The following is an 18,556-nucleotide window of genomic DNA, read 5'->3' as shown; positions in this document are numbered from 1 at the left end:
TTTCACAAATATAAAATTAATGGATGTGAAGTCAGAATTGGGCTCAGATAGCCTTTACACAGAGATTACTACATGCAGCTCTAACCTCAACAAAAAAAGAACCTTAACTTGGGAGTAAATGATATTAGCACTTTCTTGGCCTTTTTCCATGACTACAAAATGGCATTAGTGTAAATGTGACTCAGACTTGGGATCCCTGGTCACTGTCGCAGCCAAGAGCCTAAGTATATGAAATCTCCTTGGCTCTGCTAAAACACTAGTGCTAAATTCTGGGAAATGATAACACTGATTCATCTCAAAACAGTCTATATATAACAGCAAGACTAGGCACACATAAAATCATGCACTATCTTGCCTCAAGGTTAGCAACATATTCCTAGTAGAAGGAAAAATATTATTTTCATTCCCTGCAATCATGTGATAAATAGCTGTAGGGCAGATTCAGCAAGATCTCGAAGGTTGTGATTTTACAATATAATGAATGTATGTCTAGCTTTTTGCCACCTGAAAAAGCAGCAAAACAAAGCAGGACTTGTCAGTATTTTGCTTACGGCAGAAATCAGACAATGTCCAGAACCCTTTCTGAGACACACTGCTACCTTCTTAACTAGTTTGATTACAACATTGACTCCAATACTTCAACAGCTCGGCTTTCCAGCATATGGTGTAATTGGAAGCAGCAGCCAGCAGAAATCACATGTGAATGGGAAATGTCTCCCACTGAGTAAGTACTGACTGTGAACCAAATACGTGGTCTTGTAGGTAAGTTTGGGGCGGGGGGGGGAAGAAGAAAAAAAAAAAGTATATTGAAAAGGAGAGGATCCTTAGATGCGTGGAGCATCTGTGCAAGATACGAGGCAAGCAAATTACCTAGAAAGTTCAGGAATAAAAAGTACAAAAAAAAGTCATTGAGTTTAGACCAAAAATGAAGAGAGGAGACAACAGAAAAGGAACATTTTAAGAGGTATAAAACAACTGTTTATCCACATTGCTTACCTAAAATAAACAGCAAACCTTAAAGGTGGTTTTAAAGGAATGGTAACCCTTCAGTTGACAGCAATCCAAACCTATGGACAATTTCAGGAGATGCTTTAACAAGAGTGGGAGACATACACTGAGAATTGTATTCGTAGGAGCAGGCAGATTCAAACTACAGCACAAAAAAATTGGAGAAGGCAACTCATGCTCAGGACTGCTTCCCTCGCTTGCAAAGGAACTGGCATTTGTTCCTATTCTACTCATTTATTGTCAAGATGGAGCAGACCGTGGATGAAACGTTTTATTCTGACCGTGCTTCCGGTAAAGCATTGTGTTTTACTGAAGTAAGAATTGAATACAGGCACATCTATACCATCACCATCACAACTTAATGGCCTGTGTTAAATTAATGTTTGATTTTGTTACTTCGTATGACTCCACTTCGGGGGGATGACTAAGTTATAACCATTGCATGCAGCTGCAATCATTGACGCAATCCTGCATAGTTTGCACAACGGTAGTACCAACGTTGCAGAAGGTGTGAAAATGCGTTGGAATTATACCAGATGGTAATGCAAGCCTGTCAGGAAGTTTTAGGAGTGTTGCTGCTAGTATCACCGGGGATAAATGTGAAAGTCCAACAAGGACTTTACTTCAGCCACAGGACTAAACCATATGGTTTTGACAGGCAGTAAGGTAGACATCCACTTTGCATCACTTCAGAAGTGTAAAGGACCTAGAATAAGTACACATGTAATTCGTATCCTCAAAGGCACCTTCACATTGCAAGACAGTGTTACATGATTTTATACTGAAGTAGGTAATGCAGCATAAAATCCTACTAATGATAAGGTATTGTAGTTTCACCTAGGCACGTTTCACCTAGTTCACGTAGGCAGTTGAGATCAGCCCCACGTGTATTGTTCAGGGCTGACCTCGACCAGCTACATCAAGGTGTGAAATACCTGCTTCTTGTCTCCACAAAGATTTTACATTTAGACAGATACCTCACAATAGCAATCTTGAGGTAAAATACACCTTTTTTTTCAGTGAAGATAAAGCCTTAACAAAAACGAGAAAAAGGCACACCATGTTTAAAGAGTAATGAGTGTACAGCACAGTCCAAATGTAAACGAGATCAAGTCTGTCTCAGTCAACTGAGTTGTGCAGAATAACACAAAACCTAAATTTCTCCCTTTGTATTTTAAAAGACTTCTGAGAGCAGCAAAATTTACAGGAGAAGATGTCGCACAAATTGGCTTCACAGTTATAAAAAGTCATATGAATTTTTCGTGTTTACAAGATTGCATCTTCTGGTGCAAGAGTTAATGCACTTCGTGAAAGTTATTACGCCGTGGCTTATAAGCTTCAGCTGGATGTGGTGGCAGTTCAAATTTCATGACAGAATGCTAACTTATCTTTGCTATTGAAAAAACTAATGAGGTGGTAAATAGTTGCAGAGCGATGTTACATGCAGTGAGATGCAGGTTTTGCGGGTTTCTCATTAGCTGTGTAACTGTATACATGTAAAAGTAATGAACACCCAAAACAGGCAGCAAAAGCTTAAGGCTTTAAAACTGGAATAGAACCATGTCAGTGTTTTCTAACGGAAATATGATAAATTTAAGCAATCGCAAGAAAATCCCCTCGATATTTCAGCTAGGGTTTTCTGCTAGGTCTAAGGTCTCACGGGCAGCGCTTAGGTGAAGATCACAATTAAGCTAACATAGCCAATTTATTCTCATGCTGGTTTTATTCTCGTCGAGGCAATGCCATAATGTTAAGCAGTCTTAAGGCTCCTCTTTGTTATGTGCTTGTTGCCTATGGCTTTTAATTGAAGGTGGTATCACACCATCCCTATCAGACTCCAAATGTCATGGGCAGCAGCAAGCAGCAGCACACAGTGCAGAGGGCTCTCCTGACCCCCAGCTATCTTTACTGAGGACAGCAAGAAGTAGGATATAACACTCTTCAGTAGCTAGAGGCTTCCTGAAATGAGCTTCAACAATACTGAATGCAAGCTAGGCTTCTATTTAGCACTAGGACATGAAAATGTTAAAAAATACCAAGTGTGAGATAGTGAATGCAGAATGTTTTTTAATGTGGTCACCACTGATCCAAAGAATGAAAGTTCTGAAATCAGGAATTACTTCTGTGACATATTTATGACAGATAAAAATCATAAATGGCAACAAGAAGCACTTTGTCTGGAGCTGATCTGCACCATCTATAAAGCGTCTTAGTAGGCATTGCATGAAACCGCTCTGCTGAAAAGTGCTCAGCATGCTGCTTTAAACCAGCAGACTCAAGGATCACTGACATTCGGTATATCACAGCAGCACTGCCAGCTTTCTTATTAAAAGACTAAGTTTTCCTACAAGTCCAGACACACACACTGAGCTTTTAACCATTTTGAAATGTAAAGACACATAAATATTTTCATCTCTCATGCGAATCTCCCTTTCAAATTGCTGAATTCAAGAAGCACTATCCAGTTACTGAGTTGCAATCTCCAGTGTTCTGCTTTGTGATTTACATTTTTTGCTGTTGTTTTCAGAATCAATTTTCTATCACAAGTCTCCGTGAGATACCACACCTATTACAAATTGTGAATGCATTATGCCATCTGTGAGAAAAGTATGAACAATCTTATAAAAAAAAAAAAAGCAAGCAAGCAAAACATATATTAAAGAATTATTTTGTCTGCTTGTTTTAACTGTGACAGGTATAGGATGGCTACAAAAGTAGCTGGTGAAATCCAGCGGGCTAGCTGGTACTACAGTATTGCACAATACTCCAGCAGCTGTAGGTGAAGATGGATACAGCGCATTTTGGTTCTGTATGTCTATAATGCAGATGTTAACTCCTCTGAAGGAAAATGATTCATACAAGCCATTATACCATACGAAACTAGTTTCACTCTTCCGTAATGCACATCTAGGATGCCTATGTAATATCAATTACAAGTGAATCAGATTTGGTCAGTATTAAAATGCAGGTGCATAACACCACAAAACAAGACATCTCTGTTCATTCTATACCTGCTTTTAGTACTTACAAGTCCACTAAATTAAATGTACTTTGGATTTTCACATGCAACTTAGGGCCAGATACATCTGCTCCCTCAGTTACAGTTATAACCAGAAAGAGCTGTCCCAGCTAACACCTCTGCAAATCCATGGTTATGAAGTTAGGCCCCTAGCTTCTCCTTTGCCAAACCTTTAGCTCAGTTTTGCAATCCAAATGTAGCATGCCACTGAGCTACGGAGGGAAAATGTGTGATACATATTGCAGGAATGGATTTTCTTCTCAGATTTGTATTTAACTATAATTCATCCTAATTTGACTGGAACAAGTCAAAGCAAGTATCTATCTAGTTTGGAAAGTGTTTTACTTCCCATACTATGCTTCTATCCAGATATGCTTCCAAATGCTTCAAATCTTTGAACCTTAATGAAGCAAACTGGTTCATTAAAAGGCCTCACCTACAGCAATGTGTGCTTACGAGTTGGGTGTGCTACAACAGATCGTGCATAAAAGGTGCCACTTCTCTACTGTGATACTATTCATCTGAGGGGCAATCTCAGATTTCTAATATGTGCATACATATTTTTTATGAAAATAAGTGTGCTCAGAGAATGGAAGAGGAGATTAAAAAGAGAAACAAGAAAGGACAGTGGCAATATTCATAAAAGAAAAAGATGTATTTAAGCATCAGCCAAATTACACTATTTTTCATATCATTTATAGTGGAAGCTTGGAGGCTAAAATACTCTGCAAGCCATTAGCTTCTTGGTACTCTGTGACGGATTAGAATATTTCTTAATCAACTGCTAAAGCACAGAAGAAGGCCAAAGCCTAGATTTGAGCAACACTGAGTAACAGTGAAATCCAGGGATGTTCAGCAGGGATGCTATCAATAGATATGACAGAACCACAGAAGTGCATCAGTTTCTCAAATCTCTTGAAAAGCACCTACCATTTTGACAACATCTTAGTCCAGAATTTGAAAAATCACATTAAGAAACAAAAGTTCTGATTAGTAATCAGGGAAGCAGATTAAAACCCCAAAATGTTATGAGATTCAAATTACTTGCTGAAGGTTCTGGACCACCCCTTTGCCTGGAGGCACTTTGAAAGCCTACACAGCCCACCCAGAAGTGGTCCTGCTCTACCAGTTAAATATTATGGACTGCATAAGGTTTGTTGCAATGTATTAATTCTATAGCAAAAATGAAGAAAAACAAAAGTAAGTGCATTTAAATCTCATTCATACAGTATATTTTCATCTCACTCACACAAGACGGACATTCACAAAATTCATAGCAATGTTCACCTCCAGCTTCATTGCCCACTTGGGACTGTACCAGTACCCTCAAAAGGATGGCCATCAGCAGTCGAGACCAACAGGACTGGGGTGAACCAAGGGTGGCTTCCCTTCACTATATCCATGTTTCTCATCTGTTTCCACAGTATAGACCAGCACTGCCATTAAGTCATTGCAGTTTGAGGAAGAAAAAAGGGGTTGTAAAATAAAAATAAAATGCCAATCACAGTAGCGGGATCACCTATCTTGTCTCATTTTGTATTTCTGCTGATTGACAACCTGGTGCTCTTGTAGCATACAAAGGCAAAAAAAATCAGGCGTTCGTTTCAAACTGAAATGTTTGACAGATGTAACAGCTTTCTGAAATGAAACTGATGAAATCTCAAACAGGAGAGTCCATCTCCTGTACAGGGGAGAGATTAAATTTCAACTGGCAAGGTTTACTGTCCTCAGACACATGCAGATTTCATTTCTTTTTTTATTTATCTGGCAGTTGTTAAAAATGTGAGAGATGACTAGGGCTTTGCTATTGGTGCATAGTCTACCTCCTGCTGCTCCGGATGCCACAGACTTCACCGTGATCTATGTTTCAGGGTACTGTTGTCACAAACTGAAGGCAATTTCAAATTCTCTTACTGGTAACACTAGCACTTCACTGGTATTTTGACCTGTATCTCTGAAATAGTAAAAGTGAAACAATCTGACAAGTGACTGAAAATTCATACTGCTCCAGACACATACCTAAACCAGAGAGGTAAAAGAAGCATTTTTACACTATAATGCCAATGGCCAGGTAAGACCGAGGGTAGAGATCAGAAGTTTACAACTTTCTTTTTCTCTACTCACATTCACAGCATGAGGTATCAAGGAACATGCAACGCTGAGGAAAAACAGAAATACTTGGCACAACACCAAAACAAAATAACTGGTGTGTCATTGCACTGTCTTTCTAAAATAGACAGCTGTAGCAATGGCCAGGTAACAATTTAATAAAAAGTCAGTAAGAGTCTTTCTGTTGCTTCAGGAGCCTTTGAATTCAAGCGATAATCTAAAGAAGACTTTCCCAAAGGCATCTGTGCACATTATACATTTTTGTGTGTGTAGACACTATGCAAATAATACCTTTTCTTAAAGAAATATATACCCTTAAAACCTTTCTCTCGACTTCAGTGAGAAAACCGGACTGGATCATGCTCTTCCCTGGTGAAGTGAAGAGTAGGGATCACACTGGATCGTACTCTTCTCTGGTGTGGGATGCATCTCACCCAACTGTATCCATGAGCTTCGGCAACTAGTTTAAACCAGCATATTTTCTTTAGGGTGGAGTAAATCATGAACGCAGTGAAGCAGATTAGATCTGACATACAATTAGAAGTTAAGCAAAATCAGGTACTGTGTGCACAGGCGCTACCAGCTAAGTGTACTGTTGAAAATTATACAAATTATACTTTTTGCGAACATCATTTACAGAAATTAGGCTAGACCCACAATCAGAAGTTGGGCATCTGAAGCAACACTAATGTTCAGATATATTCATTACATGCTGCAAGGAGAGGGACTGGCGTAACAACGGTATTCCCAAAACCTATCCCACTGAATGGAAAGCTACTAAAACCAGGGGTTAAATATCACTCTCTTTCAGGCTCTGCATCTTATTCTATACAGGAAGGATGTGTTCTCTTAAATCAAAATTCATGAGTCTGCACCCTTTTCTGGAGCACCTGGACCCCTTTCCTTTAAAACCAAACTTTTGTTAAAACTTTCTTCCAAAAAATACTGGTAGGAGAAGATAAGAGACTCACATTAACCTGTCGTGAAAGTATTCCACCATGAAGTTCAGTAGCAAATCCTTCATTTCTTTTACGGATTCTGAGTGATCACTCCCTATGATAACCTGATATATAGGTCATATATAGAAACATATGTATCCTACAGACGCCTTTACCTCAGAAACACAATTGCCTCCATAACCTTTTGTGTTTTGAAGGAGCACAGATTATGAGACAGAAATTTCCATCTATCAGGTTTAGCTATTTAAGAGATATTACTGCTAGCCACCAATCAACAAGAGGCTGTAAGAATGGCAAATACCATTCACAACTGAACACATGGTCTTCATCTTACTTTTTTGGTGTTTTAAAGGCTATATGACCATATAAGGCATAGGCTAAAGTAGCTCATTCAATCGAAAATATTGTACAGGCAGATATTTAACAATTTATAACAATTAAGAAAACCAATCACAGAATTTTCTTACTAGTAACACATGAAAGCCTAGGGGTTACTCAGAATAGCCTGCAAAGTTACAAATAAAAGTAGTTGTATCTAACACTTAATTTGGCTGGAAGGAATGAGGGAGAATGGACGAATACCAGTTTGAGGCTACTAAGTGTTTTACAAATCAATATCAATAGCTATCCTCTTTCAGCTATCAGCCAGTGAGAATATCCAATTTAATTTTTCGGAGTGAGGAGAGGTTGCTATTTTAAAATGCTACCTAGATCTTGTTTCTGCAAACGTGGGGGAGGAAACAAAGGAAGGAAGAAAAATCTGACAGCTGATCCTCCACATTTTATCAAATTCAGCTCAAAATAAAATTATTTTTAATTCACTTGACTCCCAATTAATTTTACATGTTTTTTAGATTTTGGAAATATTATCTCAACATCATCGTATTGATTTTATAAAGAAGTTAACATCAGGAAAAGCTGCAAATGGTGTAAATCAGCAGATTTACCACAGTTTGGATTTAGCTTCAAATGTTGAACTGTTACTCTAAGAAAGAGCTCCTTATATTCCTCTTGTAGCAAGAAGTGTGCATATTCCAGAACAACTTTCACGTAATAATATTAATATTTGTGCACAAAAAATTCAGTGTGGCATTTCACAAAATAAATGGCAAAACTACAACATCAGCTCATAGGAAGCTAAAGACACTACACACCAACAAATCCTGACAAATGCTGAATTACTCACTCTTCCCTCTGTGCAACAGAAGATGCAGGACAACCCATGCCAAGACTTTAAAACAAATCTCCCCCACAACTCACCAGCTACAAAATAAACAATGAGAAGAAACAAAGAATGGGCAACTTTTGAGACTGGTACAATTTGGACACAAATCAGATTTTTAACCACCTCCCTCTGTATTATCACACATAATTCATGGTACTCAGAAAACTGAAAACTAAATTGGGAACACAGGCCAAATCCTTCCAAGATTTGAAATTCCAGGTATTTTTAGTAAGATCAATATGAATTTAACATCAAAACTATAGTGGTCCCAATGCTTCCCTGAATCCTTAGAGCCTAGGAACAATCTACACATGGTTTTGTATGGCTACAACAATGTTGCTATACAAAACAATTTCATTTATTTATTTATTTGTAGTTTTCATAATCGCTCGACCAAGGTAATAGTGCAGTAATACATTTAAGGTGTCTTCTGTCAGTAACGGCTACTTCTGTTTCCAGAGAGAGTTTATAGCTCACTAGAACACAATCCATTACAACAAAATTATTGCAACTATATTAGAAGGAACTCTTTTATACGATATTTTAATTACAAAGGAGCAGTGAAGATGATTTGCATTTTGCGTCTAGACAAGTACTTAAAAACTCAGTTAGGGAAGATGCTTCTTATGTTGCAAATGTCTTGCTAAAAGACACCAGTGGAAATGAACAAAAGATGCCCCCCTCCCTCCGTACTTCAGTAAAATATGATAGCATCCATTCATTTCTTATCTAGAGCCAGGGAAATCTTTTTCCACTCAATGGAATGTTATCTCATGTAAACTAGAAATTAACTGATTAAATGCCCATGTCAGCCTACTGGGGTAAATCATTTTACATACATTCCACCACCGGCTGGAAAGTCAAAGCAGTAAAAAAGAAGAAGAAAATAATATATGATTTTGTGAGCGTTTCTTTTTCCTTCAGCAAAGGCATGGGCATTACAGATTGTATGTGAGATGGCTGTACTTGAGTAGCAACTGAGGAAACTTCTGAGTATAGATTTTACAGACCACCATGTGGGAGAAGTGATACCAAAAATTCAGGTATCACCTGTAATCCCTGTTAGATCTTTCAGAACATGGTATGTCCATTTTGTCAGTTATATCCTGTATGTTGGTGCAATTAAATGCTAAAGTAAGAAGATACAGCAACTCCTGAAATAAAGGAAACTTGGACTCAGCTGTTCTTGAACTGAATTTGCCTAGCTGAGGATTGGTCCATTAGGTATTATGTATCTGCCCTTGTGTATAATACGTATAGATGAACAGTTCTACTGCAAAAATAAGAATCCTAGAACTGATGAAGCAGTCTTACTTAGGACTTGAAACCTGCACTTCAGACAGGTAGACTGTGCCCGTAAAGAGTTGCTGAATGTAAACTGGGTCACAGTTTTCATATCTTTAACATCTGTTGTTTATACCCAAGAAAGCACATCAGGGGCAAGAAAATTAATTCCCCAATTGCTGTCAACCGAGTTAGGGAACAGCAATAAACAGCTTACTGTAAGCCTCTAGCTACAATAAAATTGCTGTCAATAAAGTGTGGCCGATATGGTTTTGCTGTGCTAGAAGAATAGATACTTTGGAAGTGAAAATCTGAAATGGAAACTAAAAAGATCCCTCCTTGTTCCTATATACAAAAGAACATTATCACAAAATTCCCATAGCATTAAACTCTCAGGATCCGGTTCTCAGTCCAGTGTGTGGCACACATTTATTAGCGTTTGTGAAACTTTGGCTTTGCACATTCAGGACAGATGAGACCTCAGTGATGCTGATAAAAATCTTTTGCATGGGAAAGGTTTAAAGAGAAATGAAGCTTGCTAAGCTTTTACTGTCTGTATCTGTATACACAAAATGCTCCCTACTCTAGTTTAGCATTTCTACTGTCACTATTGAAAATGGTATTATAGCTTAAGGTTATGTTCAGATTTCCATTATAACCCCCAGTTTTCACATGCTCTTAACTTTCTGAAAAATTCTTCTTTTCAGCTGAAATTTTCCATGCTTGGTCTCAGCTCAAAGATGAATTTCTTTAGACAGTTGAGCAAAATCCGTTAACCTATTTTCAGTTATACAAGGATAGAAAAAATACACTGTACATTTTAACCATTTCTAATATTTTAGTATAGATATAGATATATAAATATATGAACTAAAAAACAATTGAATTTTACATGCAGACTTTTTTCCAGGTGAGTAGTCCTCACCCAAGACTAATATCCATGATAACACATAAAAGAAATTAAGCATAAAAAAGAAACAATGGAGTTGTATTGTTTTTATACTGAGCGGTAAAACAAGGCCACTAAAAATAATACCGCGCACAGAATTATGTAATGCTATGGTTACAGAATTTTAATATTTGCAGGTGACGTAGACTCTGCACTGCTGTTCCAATGCAGATTTCCATCAACTTATGCACCTTGAAATTGCCACTCTCAGCATATCAAATTAAAGGTCATTAATGTTTTCAGCTTTTCTTTTCTCTTACATAAACCCTGAAGTTACAAATTTAAACAATCCAGAGTAAGATAGCATCAATTACATTTGCCACAGAAAGCTTAAGTGATGTGCATTGATCAGCGGGAGCCTGGCTACTCATTCCTTGATCAGGCAAAAAGTCCATTGACTGAAAAAGGAGTAAAGCAAGCTCCATAGAGCTTATGTTATTGACTATATGATTAAAAATACACCTTAGTATGGAATGCGTTTAATGTGTCATTCAAGCCCCAAATCCTTAATTTCTGCCATCGGAGCACAGAAATAAAAGGACAGTGTTAAAATATATTTAGCTTTCCTGAATTTACTAGAACTGTGCACATTTCCAAAATTTATAAATTATCATCTTGATTCAGAAAAGTGCTTAGAGTGTGCTTACGGCTGTCTTTCTTGAAGACAACATCTGAAGTCGTTTGGACTTTAAGGATCTGCTTCAGTCCCACCACTTTAAATGAAAAATAAGCACATGCCTAAATGCTATTTGATCAGGAATGAAGACTGAAGGTTTTGCTCAAAACCCATACTGATACATATTTTTAAACCTGTGTTATTTGTCACCGCTGTACTTCAAATCTGATTAAATGAAGTTGCTATCATTTAAAACTGGGATAACCATGGTAAATTGGCCCTAATTTCTTTTATTATTTAATCTATTGTTAATCTAATGACACTGAGTAGGAGTTTTTTGTCTGTTTATTTGCTTTTTATAAGAGGCCTTTCACACAGAAGAATACAACATGTCGTCTTCTACTGTATTTCTATGTAGCTGTTTGGTGTAGTGACTTACTAATTTGAAGTGCATTTTAAAGTTCAATCAAATACTGAAAAGAACACTGATTGAGAAGCCTGCATAGATTTCAGTATTCTTTATGAGTCATAACACTGATTTTGGAAGCTTAGCTATATAAGCTGGTGGTGTGCAACATCCTTTCCATACTCCTAATTATGTGAATTAGCATTTATAACAATCCCAAGTTCAAGTATTCAAAAATGCTCTTTTCAGAGCATCCACCAGGTTTACTGCAAGATAGGCACTTGAAGAAGGCTTTGGTTTTTATACTGGGTACTTCTGAAACATCAGCCTGTGCAATTCAAAGTGACACGTGAAGATTTAACCACAGAACTTCCACTAAATTTACTGACGATTGCACAGAAATTGCCCAGCAAAAAAATACTAAGAAATTTGTACTGAACAATCTATTTTTGAACATTAAAACCTTTCTGACTTAGGACTCAGTTCTAACAGATTTCTAGGGCCAAGCTCCCATTAAGAGTAATGGGATTTTGCTTGAATGAAGTCCAAGTGTGGACTTCAGTCTCAGCTCTCTATTAATATTAATGTATCTCCAAGATACATTGCATGCGTATTTACCTTGGACTGAAAGAAACTGTAAGTAAAAATGGAGGATGCTGATATTTCTTAGGTATATACTAATCCTATATTTCTTCTTTCCCTATCTTAACATCCTCCACAACAATTCCCGCACCCTTTGCAAACCACATAAAGAAAACTTGACGAATATATAGGTAACTTAATACAACTTCTACCATTAGATACAGCAAAATTAATTATGTTAAACCTCAAGAAGACGGTACAGTGGCACAGAACTAAGTATCTCTTCCTAAAGGAATTTTTAAAAAAGTTTTTCAGATACTGTGGCATTAGTACACACTACTATTCAGTAAGCTTTTCAAGTCTGAATACTTTGCTTAAGGGCCATACTCATCACAAATCTAAAAAAAGACCTATGAAAGTGTATTTAACTCCTGTGCCAATGAATATTAGCTAAAACGCATCCTGATTTCAGGAATTACAGGCAGAACAACAGGAAGGCTGCTAATGGTTACTACCATTGCTGGCTATACTCCTCCAGCCAAAAGTGACAAGGGGGCATAAAAGGGTTACGTCCTGTAACACTCATCATTGGGGAGAAAAAAAAGACACTGTCTCCTTCCCCACAGAATAAAAACACACAAGCTCAGTTTAGATAACTGTCTACCTAAGAAAGAGTTATATTTTCAGCTACATCTAATATTACAGCTTTTGCAGGGAGCAATCCAAATCATATGATACGAGTATCTGCTGACTTCAAAAAGGATCCAGTAAGACTTTAGTGGAATTTGAATCAGGTCCATATACAGGTATAATGACTGATATTATTATTAAACTGAAACCAGTACATTTAATGTAATGAAGATGGGTAACTCTGAAAATACTGCCAGTAGTTTTTGTTTGGAGGGGTCTATTTTTTTCCTCATATTCAATTTCACTGTGCAGAGCTTATACATTCTGTCAGGTAAATAATTTTTTGGGTCTTAACTGCCTCTAAATGCTGTGGGGGAATTAAGTCTCAGTTTCCTAATGGAGTTTGGAAAGCTAATTTAAGCTAAATTAACAACATCTCAGAACCGAAAAGGAATGTGTGGGTTGAGGGTGTTACATTTTGTAACTAAAAGTGGGGAGAAAACTTCAGCAGAGTAACCGCAGATTATTCAGAGCTCTTCTATAAATTTGTTGGTTTTTTTTTTTAAATTGGTTCTTTTTTTTTAATTTACGTTGACAGTATGTATATGGTGCTGTGTAACAGCCTGACAACAGCTCCGGGAGCATACCCTTCTTTAAAGTCCTTAGAAAGGTTAAGGTTTTGTGACAACCTTCTGTGATGTTTTCAGTGTCTCGTCGTAAGTACAAGTTGTTTTAGAGCAGTTACTTTAGCAGAACTGCCTCAAAAGTGCTTGTTTTATTCTTAGCATCTTGTTAGCGTGACACCTTACAGACACCCAAAGTCAAGACACAGTTCTGGGAACGTCACATTCATCTCAGATAAGGCTAATGCAACAGCAAGAGGATGACTTTATCCTAAACTTGGCTACTGTCAAAATCTTTTTGCAAAGACAAGCCTAAATGTGTCTCACTCGGTTCTCCAAGATTCATATCTGTCAGAAATGCAGACAAATCACCCTAACTTGGAGGGTACAGCACCAGCAGGGATACGAGCGCGACTCCTAACACCTACGAAGCCGGCGGAGCGAAAGCGAAGCGCTACGGAAGCTGCCTGGCAAACACGCGAACTTAACTACTGACCGCTCCGGTGCGACTATCATTAAATAAAAGGTTCTTTGGCTGTAATATCAGCTTGGTCCTTACCCCCCGCCCCCCCACCTCGCCCCCCCTTTTCCTAGCTACTGCAGGGCTGGCACCGGGCCAGCGTGAGCGACGTGGTACCCCAGTGCCATCTACAGGCTACACGGACGTGCTAATTTAGTGGCAACAGACAAGCACCAATAAAATAAATTAGACAGCGCCGCATTTAAATCTTTATTAGCAAGGAATTATTAGACCTAAGAAAAACTAATGCTGGATTTGGTTGAAATATGAGTTTCTCAGCCTCCTAATCCCTCTTCATATGGCATATTTCACAGTTTAAAATGAGTTATGACAGATCACTTATGCATTACTAAGATGAGAAAATATTTACAATAGGCTGACTTTTTTTCCTGCATAATTCACGTGTATTCAGAGAACGCATTCCTTTCAAAAGTATGCTTTGGCCATTTCTTTAAAATATGCAACACACTGTCTATGCGATACCAACTTTAATCTATTACAACAAAATAATTTTGAACTCAGAGGAAGACTTCCGTATGGCTTAGTTATATCCTACCAACAAACCACGTGCTTCACAGATGAAGTAGCTTGGAAATTCAGCCGTCTTTGTTAGGGAAAAAAATTAACCCCTTCAGTGACACTAACTTAACAAGATTTCAAATCAGCTGGAACTATAGAAGAAACTCAAGCCGACTCACTTCAAAATTTGAAACTGAATGTACATATCCCTTCAATCTTAAAACAGTCAAATTTTCTGACTGAAATTTGGCATATAAGGAAACAGTTTTTCTTCTTCAATAACTTTTACATTTGGACAGTCAAATACTGGGGAGAAAAAAAAAAACTTTTTTCTTTCAGTTTTGTTTATGCATATGTACGTGCACATGCACGGATGCATAACAGTCCTTTAACAATCAGTGTACTTCAGAACCCAAAGTATCAGAGGCATTTCTCAAATGCATGGTTAGGCCCCAGGTAAATGATAAAGGGGTCAAGTTTTTTTTGGTTTTGGTTTGGGTTTTTTTTGTTTTGTTTTTTTTTTTGTTCCCCCCGTAATATAACTAAATTAAATTAGACTGAAACAAAAAAACCCACAACATAGTGGCACTTTTAATACTGGTTGATCGGGCACTTGTATGCAGTACTTATAGACCAGTAAAAGTGCTCGTTTACCTGTCTGGTGTGTAAGGGGCCCTTTGTCTTGAAGCCTCCTTGGGAACTGCACTCTGAGGCACTGAAGTGATCTGAACTAGTGGAAGAGCGTTTGGAAAGGGTGTCACAACCACCAACAAAGGTGTTGTCCAACGGGAGTTCCTGAATCACGTGGTGCTTTTTCATTGAAACTGGAGTGTCAGGTTTGAGATGAAAAGCAGACTGTGGAGAGGCAGATTTGTAATGCTTGGCAAGATCAGGACTGTTAGGCTTAAAGGTTGTTGGTGGTGCTGTGCCCCAATCAAATCTTCCTATACTTTGCTCCTCCAGCTCCGCTGGAAGGCTTATTGTCCCGTTGATAGGTTCATGAACTGCATCATCAGGTTTGGACTCCTCAATGGTCACAAAGTTCAAAAGAGAGCTCTTCGGAGATTTCCTTTTCTTCCTTTTCTTTTTCTTGTTTTGCTTGTTCTCCTGATTGGGAGACATCCACTCAGCACCTTGCTTGCTCCTCTGGGCAGCTTTGAATCTGGATGCATGTCGACAGCGAACGAGAACCGTGACAAATATCACCACTATGACAACCATGGCACCTGCCACAATAGCGATCATGATCGTGAGATAGTCCTCGTTTTGGTAGGGTTGGCTACTGTCCCCTATGTTCCGGTCCAAAGGTGTTTCCATAGTCCTGCGTATCAAGTCATAAATATAAGAGGCATTTCCAGCAGTATCATTTACATACAAAAACACAAGCACAAGAGTATGCAGGGATTTGGGATAACCCAAATCGCTTATGTTGACAACCAGGCGATGCAGCCCCACATCATTAGGAGTTGGTTTTTCTTCCAGAGTGATATTACCTGTCACGGGATCAATCCGAAACAAACCCTTGTTATTTCCGCTTACAATTGTGTACTTAAGCTCGGCATTCATTCCAGTGTCTATATCCACAGCAAAGACTTCAGCTACCACCGATCCTGGAATTGCTGAGAGCGGCACTAGCTTAAAAGACGTATTGGAAGGTGGGTAGATGACAACGGGGCTGTTATCGTTAACATCCATGACGTTTATGGTTACTTTCGCTGTGGAAGAGCGAGGAGGTTGCCCTCCATCCACTGCCTTAACATCAAAGGTGTAGGAGCTCTGCTGTTCTCGATCGAAAGAAACGTTGGACTTTATAACTCCAGAGTACGGATCCAGCACAAAGTTTTCATTGTCATTCAGGATGGAAAGGGTCACCGCTTTATTTTCCCCGGCATCCGCATCGGTCACCGTGATCACCCCCACCGTGCTATACTTTGGTAAGTTCTCCGATACAAAAAACTGGAAGTGATTATGAGTAAATTTGGGGCTGTTGTCATTTTCGTCCAACACAGTAACAATTACAGCTGCTTGACTCTGCAAAGGAGGGGTGCCATTGTCTCGGGCTGTAACAGTGAAAATGAAACGTTCCTGCTCTTCTCTGTCAAAAACTCTCGAGGCTGTCAAAACTCCTGTCTTTCGATCCAGATCAAAAAAGGAGGCATTAGGGCCAAGCTGATAAACAATGTCTGCATTTTTCCCACTGTCTTCATCTGTGGCACTAATAGTTGTTAAGTATAGACCACGCCGGTTGTTTTCAGAAACTGACAGCTCAATTACAGGCTGGCTGAAAATCGGAGGGTTGTCATTTTCATCCTCCAGTTTAACTCTTACCAGGGCAGTCTGGTTCAAACTGGGCTTGCCCGAATCAGAAGCGACGATTTTAAAGCTGAATTCTTTGGTGCCCTCATAGTCCAACAAGGAAGAGGTCTCTAGCAAATACTGGTTGTCGTAAACCGCCTTCAAGTGGAAGGGGACCTCTCTCTCAATGAAACAGATCACTTTGCCGTTCACATCAGTATCCTTATCTGAAACCGTAATTAGGGCAATCTTTGTATTGATGGGATCTTTCTCAGATAAGTACACTGTGCCATTGATGGGACTTATTATGTACCTGAGGTCTATGTTAGGAGGGTTATCATTCACGTCAGTGACATTGATGGTAACGGTTGCCCGAGCCGGTGTAGAGCTACCATCACTAGCCAGCACTGTCACTTTGTGAATAGCAGTCTCTTCTCGATCTAAGGATCTCTGAACTGTAATCAGCCCCGTGGTGTTGTTTAAAGCAAAAAACCTTTTGGTTGCAGGGGCAACTTGGGCACCAAAAATGTATCTGATTTCTGCATTGCTTCCTATATCTGCATCTGTAGCATGAAGCTGAATTACAGAAGTGCCTACAGGGGCATTCTCCGGTATATGAACCTCTACTTGACTCTCTTTAAACACTGGCCTGTTATCATTGACATCACTTACTGTGACTTGCAGGATGGCTGTGCTAGATTTCTGGGGGGTACCTCCATCCTCCACTTTGATTTTCATCACGTAGGTGTCCTTTTGCTCTCTGTCCAAGTTCTGCTGGACGATCAGCTGAGGCCACTTCTCTCCTTCCGGAGTTTCTACAATATCCAGTCCAAAGACACTCTGCCCATTTAACAATTCGTAGTGCTGCACCCCGTTGAAACCTGTGTCGGGATCCGTCGCTGATGGGATTGGAAAGCGACTGTTGATCAGAGTGTTTTCTGGGATGGAGATATTGATGACAGGGGATGGAAACATAGGTGCATTGTCATTAGTATCCTTCACAATGATTTTTATTTTGATCAGCCTAAAAAAGTCATTGGGTAGAATCACCACTTCAAGTTCAAAGAAACACTCGTTTTCTTCTGCATAGGAAGCTCCAGCACAGAGTTTTTCTCTGTCTATTCTGTTAGACGTCGTAAAGATCTCCCCAGTGGTACTGGACACTTTGACCAGAGGGGCATCCCCTGCTTTAGACACCAGTCTGTAGACAAGGCTGGCACTGGTCCCCGTGGCAGCATTGATGTGAGAAATGTTCAGGTCCTTTGGTATGTTCCCAATGGGTACGTTTTCAGGCAGCTCTTCTCTAATAGTGTAAATAAGTTCTTGAGCTATAGCAGAATCCAGTCTTAAACAGGCAATCAAAGCGGCCAACAGGTAAAAATCCCTCAGGTCCATGATAATGTTTTTGTTCTCTTTTCCCAGATTTTAGGACTTAAAGGTTTCCAGAGAGGGATGATGCGCGATTTGCAAGAGGAGGCGTGCATGGACTGCAGGATGCATTACATCTCATTTCTTATTTGGAGACAGCACTGTCAACACAACCACACAAACAACATTATTGGTTTTTTAGGCATGACAAATCCACAATCTCCAACTAGTACTTGTTTTTGCAATGCACACTTGCAGCAGTACATTCTCCTACTGCTCCCTTTTACAAGCAATCCTTCCGGACAAATGTACCAATATCCCGTTGGCTGCATTTGCACACAGCGAGAATGGAAATAACTACTTGCAGGATTAAGGGTAGCTACAGTTTCGACACGTACTTTCTGAATAATTTCTTGGTACGCTGTGTAATCCGTAACGTGCATT

The 18,556-nt window shown here is 39.0% G+C and overlaps 1 protein-coding gene across 1 annotated transcript in view; it reads right to left on the bottom strand.

Moving 5' to 3' along the window:
• Positions 1-18,139, bottom strand: part of PCDH9 (protocadherin 9) — a 706,567-nt gene extending 688,428 nt beyond the window's left edge. Inside the window, exon 1 of the mRNA XM_075727636.1 lies at positions 15,104-18,139. Within this exon, the coding sequence (XP_075583751.1) occupies positions 15,104-18,139 (3,036 nt within the window). The remainder of the gene's footprint in view (positions 1-15,103) is intronic.
• Positions 18,140-18,556: the final 417 nt, after the last annotated feature.

This window comes from Pelecanus crispus, chromosome 1 (assembly GCF_030463565.1).
Source record: "Pelecanus crispus isolate bPelCri1 chromosome 1, bPelCri1.pri, whole genome shotgun sequence".
Taxonomy (NCBI): domain Eukaryota; kingdom Metazoa; phylum Chordata; class Aves; order Pelecaniformes; family Pelecanidae; genus Pelecanus; species Pelecanus crispus.
Note: the sequence above shows the minus strand (reverse complement) of the source record. Positions and strands in the feature narration are given on the sequence as shown.